A 9,962-nucleotide genomic window follows, 5' to 3' on the forward strand; every position below is an offset into this window, starting at 1 on the left:
GTACATCTAAAATTATGACACCCTATTTACTAACCTTCCACTATATATGATGGTTTTGTCATTCCCTCCCAAAAAAGTACCCAATGCACTTTCACAGGCTAAAACAGAGCCTACAGTTTTGAAAGGTTTAAGATCTTGGATAAAATTAACCATGTGTAATAAAGTGTATCAGATTTAAGAATATGACTACCCATTTAATCTTTGAAGAAATTTTTAAGTTTTTCACAAAAGAGTCTACTATCATTGCAATCCTTTCACAAGCAGGAAAGGTCTGGAAAAAGCGGGAAACAGAGTAATCTTTTTCCAAAATAAATCTGCAGGCTAAAAATAAAACCTGAATTTTATTTAGATCCATGTTTAAGGACCTTTACATACTAAATTCCTCCCCTATCCCATAATAATATTAATAGGTGCCATCAAGTATGGAAAGATTTATTTTCTTCTTGCCAATCAGCTCAGAATCACCCTCTCTAGATAAACTCTTCAGTCTCTAGCTAAACATTATAGCTCCAGTTGGCAAATAAAATCTGGACTCCACGCAGAGACTTATAGGAGTATTTTTGAAATATGGGCTTCCTTACAGGAGACTTGCCACCAGAACGAGTCAGTAAAGAGCTAAATAATTAATTTTAAAACAAACACTGCAATAAACTCGTTTCCTCTTCATATTAATATATTCTTCAGAATCAAGGGGTAAGAGAAGGTAGCACTAACAATTCAAGCTAAGTAGCAGCATTTTTTATAAAATTCCTGGAATATAAAAATTTTAGTCCAGAGGAATTAAATCAGTTCCATCAGTGTATACTAACTTCATCAGACCAAAACCAAGATTAAGACTCTTCAAGACCACAAAATCAGGGATGGGACAAAGAAAGAAGATAAAATATCAACAATGAGAAATTTAAGACTGGGTACCACCACCTTTCACTTCCATTACCCTAAATAAAGCATAAACACTGAAGACCATAGTAATTACTACAGCCCCCCCCCGTTTCATACCAATATTAAGTATTTAACAAGTACTGGTCTGGCTGATTTTTATAAGATCCTCTTAAAACCTCACAAAAAAAGGTTTTAAAGCACTTTCCGTTTCAGCTTCTAAAACAAGAATCCTCACACTCTTCAAGGAGCACAAATGAAAACCTCCCACTCCAAGCTGAATTCGCATTGATATCCACTCTTCTCTGTATGACAGTCATATGATTCAGACCCCTAATAACTCAAGGTCTTATTTACTAAGTCAGCAGTAACTGTCAACAGGTGGTAGAGAGAGGAAAAGAGTCTACTGAACTCAATCCTTGCCTTAAGTCAGACAGTACATCAAGGTCAGATTATCCATGCTAACTTTCTCCCTCCTGACAGATCAGGAGGCCAAGGGGGAAAACCAAAAAAACCTTGTACTATATGCAAGACTTAGCACTTTTCTCTGCATTCAGCTGTACAGTATTAAAACACAGCCACTTGAAGTGCTAAATATTCTTTTGGACTGCATTAAAGTTGTCACTGAAACTAAGAAACTTTATTACCAAGACAACATGCTAAAAACATTACTATTCATTTTGTTCTAAGTGCTAAACATAACTGTTCCCCTGCTCCCCGCCGTTGAAAGTTAAAATAATCTTTAGAAACATGAAAAATATTTAATGCATTTAAATGTAAAATTTGAAAAGGAAAACAAAGGCAGTATTTCCTAACATGAAGAAAAGCAATCATTCCAGCTACAGAAGACATTGTCTCACTCTCTGGAACATGGCAGCCGTTTCTGCATGCACCCGATACCTTACTGACCACATTGCAGGGAACTAGTTCCCCCATCAAAATAATACATAAGTAATCAAATTGGGATTCTGACAAGTTTGCTTTCTATGCAAGTAAAAGCCGGCACTCGATAATAAAAACCCTGCATTTTAGGAAAAGGAAGCTTAGATTTATGAATGCTTCACCAGTGGTTTAGACATAGAAGATGAAACAGAAGCTTGGCAAGGTGCCTTTGAAAATTATACTGCTAGTTTTCCACTTGGGTTAGCAAGATTTCCAAAGTAACTCTGGTTACTTTGTTCTCTGGTTGAAGCAGAGTGAAGACACAGAAAATAAGGCAGAGCATTAAGGCACGGGTCCAAAACAACCAGACTACTTTTATTTTGCAATGCTGTAAACATATGCATCCATAAAGCTGTATCACAATATGCTTTTGAAAGAAGCTTTGAACATGCTGAAGAAGCAAGCACATTTCAATACCTACGTTGAAACTTGAAGACAAGGCTCTGAAGAATACATCATCACTAAACCACCATTCTCACTGTCCTTTGAACGGTTTCATCCTGTATATCAAGTGTCCCCTCTGACGTACAAAAAGGTTATTTTCCTTTGATGTTCAAGTACAGTAAAAATTTACCTACCACAGCAAGTTGTGTCCGTGATGCTACCGTATGAAACACTGCAGGCATCATGAGAGATTCTTCTACTTTCAATTCCATCTCATTCTCTGCTGAGAAAGTGGTTTTGGGGATAGCTGGTGGACGTTCACACAAGATCATTTCTTTGTTGAATAAAAAAATTGGGTTGGTATCCTACACTCAAAAAGAAAACAAAACCAATCACTGAGTAACACCAACATACTGTTCAGTCATCAGTGATTTCATCATGTGGGTGACACGTCTTAAGAACATGTTAAAATCTACATGTGTAAGTTGAATACATAAATATCCGTTTCTCAAGTGTAAGTTGAATACTTAAGTATCTGTTTCTCAAGCAAAGAAATCCAGCAAACAGTACACTATAGAAAAATACTTAGAAATCCCTTAGTAAGACATCTTTTTCTTTCTCTATAAATGACAGTTTAGACAAAGAATGCTGTATGCACTTACTGTTCCAGCACTGTAACTACACACTCTTCTGTCTGGCGCCATACACTCTCCTCCATTGACAACCAGTACTTGGTGCTGAATGGCAATCTTATACTTTGTTTGAATTGCATGTTTCAGATCAGCCACACTGGAAAAAAAGACAGGAAGAGAAGATCACACTATCAGCATATTTGTGTCTCTAATTTTACATATTCCTGTAATGACAGGTAACTGGTCTATGTCAAAGCAGAAATTTTTTTAAAGAGCTATTACTTTTTATTCTGCATAGTGACATATTCCTAAGTTTTTTAAGTGCTGTAATGTGTTACATTCCTGATATCTGGCTAATATGCTATCAGCTAAAAGACAACAGCCTCTGCATTACTGGGAAGCCATCAGCAATCTTTCCAAGATGACCCAATAGCATGCTGAAGTTCTGGATTAAGTCACATCAAGCATTTAGGATAATATCGGTAAAAGTTTTATTACCGTATTTGAATACTTTAAGAACAAACGCCTGACTTACTGAAACCCTAGAAGATGACAACAAGAGTATTAACACTTCATTATGTATAACGTAAGAACTGTTTCACCTAATCAATTCTGACTGATTTACAGTACGTGAAGTGCAGTACAGCACTTAACAGGAAATTAAACAATCCACATATACACAAATCCATATAAACATTAAAGACATTTTTAACCTGGAAACAGTAGACCAATGAACCATTCCTGGTTTTGTTCACCATCCTCATACCTTACACTCTGGATGATGACATCTTCACTTTACTGCATATCTAAGTTTTAGACTTTGTCTTGAAGGCACAGGCAAACACCAAACTAAAGAAGAACTTACTAATATGATACAGTAAGTATCACAGACCCAAACTAACACACAGAATTAGAAGTTAAACTGTTCAAGTGAGTCATCTTGGATTTTGCGTAGTTTCACTGTTGGAAAGATTCTTCCTCAAAGAACTATCCAACTGAGCAAAAAGTCAGTCCATACCAGACTATTTGGTGCCTGGTCAGATACTGCACCTCACCACGATTTAGGAACAGAACGTCCCAATGCACCAGACAGCATTCAGAGGTGCTGACACACCTGCAAATGACCCAGTAGATCCAGAATGGCTGAGATGAAACACTATTTCATACTCAATACCATCAGTGGGCTTTGCAGAAGAGCTTACAAAACCAATCAGTGTAGACGGTCTTAAGGCCCTTCCAAAGTTTCAAAATCCAAACTCACTTGTTGAGTCATGAAAATTACAACTGGGAATTCAGGAGAAAGGAAACAATGGATTTGAGCACAAAATCCATGGTAGCAGTCTTTCAAGCACAATTACTTGCCACTCATTCACCACTGATAAAATATGAAGACAGCAGGTAAGCTTGGCTCTTACTAGCCCCACGGTGTACAGGCTATCATCGTATTATACACGATCTACTCACTAGATCAGAGAACAAGGGCAAAGAATACAAAACACCCAGTATATCTTCACCTCTCTTTACATTTACATCTTTACATTTGCAAGATGCTTTTAATGTGCAGTGAAAAAAGTACAAATATTAAAGTTGTTGGGACTTAACTGTGATTCTGTAACACTGCCCACGTTTCAGGCAGCTGGGCATTCAGAAGTTCAGGTTTTACATATAAAATGCTGTAAAACATTTTGGAGCCTTACAACATAGGACAGAGCCAACTTTTACCCATCCTAGACACGAGACAAAAACCTATATGCCAGGTCTTTAGCATCCAATCCAAGAACACTGCAGAGCACACATCTTTTTCAGGATGAGTGTACAGTGACAGGAGAAAGAGCAATCTGCAGAATTTCTTCTATGATGCCAGTCAGTTAAATATAAGCCTTTTACAGAGGAATTCTAAATAAAATCACCATCCAATAAAGGTCACAGACAACCAGAAGTCAATCTGAGAATTTTTCCACAAAGCACCAAACACCACCAGACTCCAATAAGAGCAGCTCATCCTCTGTCACTGTCCCAGACAGTAAATAACCTCTCCATTCTTTCATGGCATCTCAAACACACACAACCACCTGCAAGGTATTAAAAACACTCATTCAAAACCCCCCAAAAGATTCAACCAAATACATGAAAACCTAGAAGTTGGACATACTAAAAATAACTGAGTGTCGTCTCTCCAGCACTCAATACAGAAGTAGCATATACACTCTCTTTTTATTCTTAATTTAAAATACAACTAACATGCAATTAATTTCCTTTCTTACTTTTGTACAGCAAGTTCTGTGTCAAAGGTAAGGGTAGTTCCAGTGTTGACAAGAAATACATATAGCTTCATGATGATTTCTTTAGGTCTCTGAAGTTTGTAACTTCCACTGCTAAAATCATTTAGAAACTGAAAAAAAAAAAAATCATGTTAGTTTCACATACATGTTACGAAAGATATGTACGTGCTTTTGAAAAAATGTTTTGAGATATATAGTGGGTGAATACATTAGCTCTCATATTCCACAGTTCCTTATCCATTACTAAACATACAGATGCTCCTCTGACCTGAAACATGGGCAAGGTAGGCCTCTACGTATGCACATGGTTAGGAGAACACAGGAAAATATACACTGAGGAGAATTAAAAAAAAAAAGCAAGACAACTTCCAGTTGCAGAGGCCACCATCTCAGATCATTACCTGGCTTTTCTCAGTTATAAAGTGCATTTTTAAAGTCCCAGATATGGTTATTTCCAGACATCTTTTCTAGGTTTTACAAGCATGCATGATCTATGCTGTAAGTATTAATTCCTCAACTCAACAGCTACAAAGCCTATCTGCTCACTACTACCCCTATCCATAGTTTTTTTCACTCAGACATATTGAAGCATTAGCAAGAAATAAAAATAAAAAGCTGATTTAGATTTTCTTGGTTTATCTCTCCATAATTAAAATAATAGTTTAAAAAAAAACATTTTCCTTTATTTTCAGCACTAGTAAATCTGTAGCTAATTTCTTTGTAACTAATAGCAAATATGGAGTAATCAAGAAAGTACAGTCCAACACCCTGGATGCATTTTCAGTCCTGTGCCGTACAAGCATCTGGATGAGTGACTATAAGCACATGTTTTTCCAGTGTACGTAAAAGATGAAAAACATTGAACTGCTTTGTAAAATGTTGAGATCTAATCTGAGATTTTAATCACTGAAATACTCCAAGCTTCTGAGCCTATTTCTCTTCTTCTCCATAGGAGTTCAGAAGTTTATGAGTAATTTCCTCCACGCTGACAAAGCTGCTGCAGAAGTGCAAGTAGCACTGCAGTCACTAATGACCTGAAATTTTTTGATGTGGAAGGAGTTAGGAAAAGTTAAGCTGTAAAAGTTTTAGCCACTCAACAATATCCTTCTTTCATTATAATTTTTTTTGTATTAAATTACTTCACAGGAAACCCGTCTTTCCCTGAAAGATGAAGAGGATACACACAAGGTTTATGCAGTTAATTGTATTATTCTAAAATAAGTCTGAATTTTCATTTATTTCCTTACCTACACAGAGGAAAAACTGACAAACCATAGAGAAAAATAACAAACACACCATTAAAATGGGGAGTGGAAGAGGTTTCACCAGAACCAGAATAATAACCCCAGAAAGTCAAAAGAGCTTTCTTTCAAGAGTGTGGCTTTCCATGCGTTTTTTAAGCATTAGTTATAGTATATAAGCCATTTAAAACATGCATTTCCACAACAAGGCTTCAGAAACAGAACCATAGCAAATATAGAAGTCCCAGTTAAATAATTTGAATTTATTTTTGTTGTTGAACTCCACTGTACTCAGCGGTACCAGTTCCAATTTATATTGGAAAAAGAATATACTCTATAAACAAAGTAATTGGACAAAAACTGCTAAACACCAAGAACAAGCTAATAATAATTTATTACTAAATTATTTGACCTAGGTTTTAGAATTAATCAGTCTCATGCACACTCTGAAGTTTGTAACTTCCACTGCTAAAATCATTTAGAAACTGAAGAAAAAAAAAATCATGTTAGTTTCACATACGTGTTACGAAAGATATGTACGTGCTTTTGAAAAAATGTTTTGAGATATATAGTGGGTGAATACATTAGCTCTCATATTCCACAGTTCCTTATCCATTACTAAACATACAGATGCTCCTCTGACCTGAAACATGGGCAAGGTAGGCCTCTACGTATGCACATGGTTAGGAGAACACAGGAAAATATACACTGAGGAGAATTAAAAAAAAAAAGCAAGACAACTTCCAGTTGCAGAGGCCACCATCTCAGATCATTACCTGGCTTTTCTCAGTTATAAAGTGCATTTTTTAAGTCCCAGATATGGTTATTTCCAGACATCTTTTCTAGGTTTTACAAGCATGCATGATCTATGCTGTAAGTATTAATTCCTCAACTCAACAGCTACAAAGCCTATCTGCTCACTACTACCCCTATCCATAGTTTTTTAACAGCTACAAAGCTGCTCACTACTACCCCTATCCATAGTTTTTTTCACTCAGACATATTGAAGCATTAGCAAGAAATAAAAATAAAAAGCTGATTTAGATTTTCTTGGTTTATCTCTCCATCACTCAGACATATCGAAGCATTAAGAAGAAATAAAAATAAAAAGCTAAGATGATTTAGATTTTCTTGGTTTATCTCTCCACAATTAAAATAATAGTTTAAAAAAACTTTTTCCTCTATTTTCAGCACTAGTAAATCCGTAGCTAATTTCTTTGTAACTAATAGCAAATATGGAGTAATCAAGAAAGTACAGTCCAACACCCTGGATGCATTTTCAGTCCTGTGCCGTACAAGCATCTGGATGAGTGACTATAAGCACATGTTTTTCCAGTGTACACAAAAGATGAAAAACATTGAACTGCTTTGTAAAATGTTGAGATCTAATCTGAGATTTTAATCACTGAAATACTCCAAGCTTCTGAGCCTATTTCTCTTCTTCTCCATAGGAGCTCAGAAGTTTATGAGTAATTTCCTCCACGCTGACAAAGCTGCTGCAGAAGTGCAAGTAGCACTGCAGTCACTAATGACCTGAAATTTTTTGATGTGGAAGGAGTTAGGAAAAGTTAAGCTGTAAAAGTTTTAGCCACTCAACAATATCCTTCTTTCATTATAATTTTTTTTGTATTAAATTACTTCACAGGAAACCCGTCTTTCCCTGAAAGATGAAGAGGATACACACAAGGTTTATGCAGTTAATTGTATTATTCTAAAATAAGTCTGAATTTTCATTTATTTCCTTACCTACACAGAGGAAAAACTGACAAACCATAGAGAAAAATAACAAACACACCATTAAAATGGGGAGTGGAAGAGGTTTCACCAGAACCAGAATAATAACCCCAGAAAGTCAAAAGAGCTTTCTTTCAAGAGTGTGGCTTTCCATGCGTTTTTTAAGCATTAGTTATAGTATATAAGCCATTTAAAACATGCATTTCCACAACAAGGCTTCAGAAACAGAACCATAGCAAATATAGAAGTCCCAGTTAAATAATTTGAATTTATTTTTGTTGTTGAACTCCACTGTACTCAGCGGTACCAGTTCCAATTTATATTGGAAAAAGAATATACTCTATAAACAAAGTAATTGGACAAAAACTGCTAAACACCAAGAACAAGCTAATAATAATTTATTACTAAATTATTTGACCTAGGTTTTAGAATTAATCAGTCTCATGCACACAGAGAGACTTCTTTTCACAAAGGGTATATCTGTAACCATGGTCCAGGTCCAATTAGAAACAAATGTTAAATAACATAATGCTTAAGGCAAGCACCATGGAGCACCCAACAAAAAAAAGCTCTTTTCCACCTAAGCATAAAAAAAGCTTATACAGTATCTAGTTTTCACATGAACGTTATCTTCCAAGCTGAAGTGATATTTAAGAAAATCTGTCCAGATATGTCATGTAAAATTTTAATCAAACATTTCCCTCTCCACACTTTAACACTAAAGCTATTTAAAACACAAAAAGAAAAAACATTATCAAGATAAAAAAAAATACTATGACAGCATCTGCTACACATGCATCAGTAGTCTCAAACTTTTTAACTTCAAGCAAAGAAAGAATTACCTTCAGGCACTATATGAAGCTATTACTTTCTTCAAATTCAAGAGGAGAATAAATACACACATTCGCTTTACTTGATTTTTGGCAACGGAGTAGCATGGCTGTTCAAAGCCAGGTAAGATCTGCAAAGAAAAGATACAGAATGCTATTACAGGTATTATTAAAATGAAAGAATTTTATGCCCCTCATTACATCTATCCAAGAAATCAGTGTATGTCAATGCCAGAAAGAATAATTAGGTGTTCAAAACCCTCCTGGACAACCTGCTCTAGGTGGACTTGCTTTGGTGGGGGGGGTTGGACTAGATGATCTTCAGAGGTCCCTTCCAACCCCATATCATTCTGTGATTCTGAGATATTATTAATTTTTAATTAGCAATGCTATCCATTTACAAGTTTGCTCAAAATGGCTACATACCTGAACATTTTTGCCTATAAGTTTGGTTTAAAATAACCATAAGTTCTGGTGTTCAGTATTTGCAAGGAGGCAAATTTAGTTCACTAACAAGAACTGCTTGTACTTCCATTAACTGCAAGTATTTTTCAAAACTGGCACAGAATTCTGATACAAGAGAAATACAGGAAGTCATAACAAAATAGTTTATCTAAGAAAATCCAGCGTAAAAAGGCACACATGCTACTGCTGTTGAACAGACAGCCTTAACCTGCAGCTGTATCCGATAGATTCCTCCAGGAATAAGCATCACCTTCCCTACCTGAAACAAGGAAACCGTGCTTGTTAATCCATTCACCTTCTTCCAAACCATTTATTAAGATTTTTGGGGTTTGGTTTCCTTTGGGTTTTGTTTTTTTTAAACAATCTGAAGATGTTACAATTCCCAGGTGCTTGTCACTGGCGTGCTTGCCAGGGGCTTCCTCTCCCCAAATTGTTGTTTAAACTACACAATCAAAATAAGCCAGATCAGCACAGGTGGATTTTTTAGGCTACCCTAGTTTATTTTCACTGCTGTCAGTGAAGTAGCAGCACCAAAGGAGAGGGAGCCCTTGGCAAGGAAGCTGGTGATGAGCA

General features: G+C 36.0%; 1 protein-coding gene across 1 annotated transcript in view; it reads right to left on the reverse strand.

Moving 5' to 3' along the window:
• RB1CC1 (RB1 inducible coiled-coil 1) overlaps window positions 1-9,050 on the reverse strand; it is a 77,366-nt gene extending 68,316 nt beyond the window's left edge. The window contains exons 1-4 of the mRNA XM_014936967.1: window positions 8,963-9,050; window positions 5,102-5,229; window positions 2,868-2,994; window positions 2,400-2,570 (exon numbers count right to left, since the gene is read on the reverse strand). Of these exons, the coding sequence (XP_014792453.1) occupies window positions 2,400-2,570; window positions 2,868-2,994; window positions 5,102-5,229; window positions 8,963-8,998 (462 nt within the window). The 5' untranslated portion in view covers window positions 8,999-9,050. The remainder of the gene's footprint in view (window positions 1-2,399; window positions 2,571-2,867; window positions 2,995-5,101; window positions 5,230-8,962) is intronic.
• Between the last annotated feature and the right edge of the window lie 912 nt (window positions 9,051-9,962).

The sequence above is a fragment of the Calidris pugnax genome, unplaced genomic scaffold (assembly GCF_001431845.1).
Source record: "Calidris pugnax isolate Ruff unplaced genomic scaffold, ASM143184v1 scaffold51, whole genome shotgun sequence".
Lineage (NCBI taxonomy): Eukaryota > Metazoa > Chordata > Aves > Charadriiformes > Scolopacidae > Calidris > Calidris pugnax.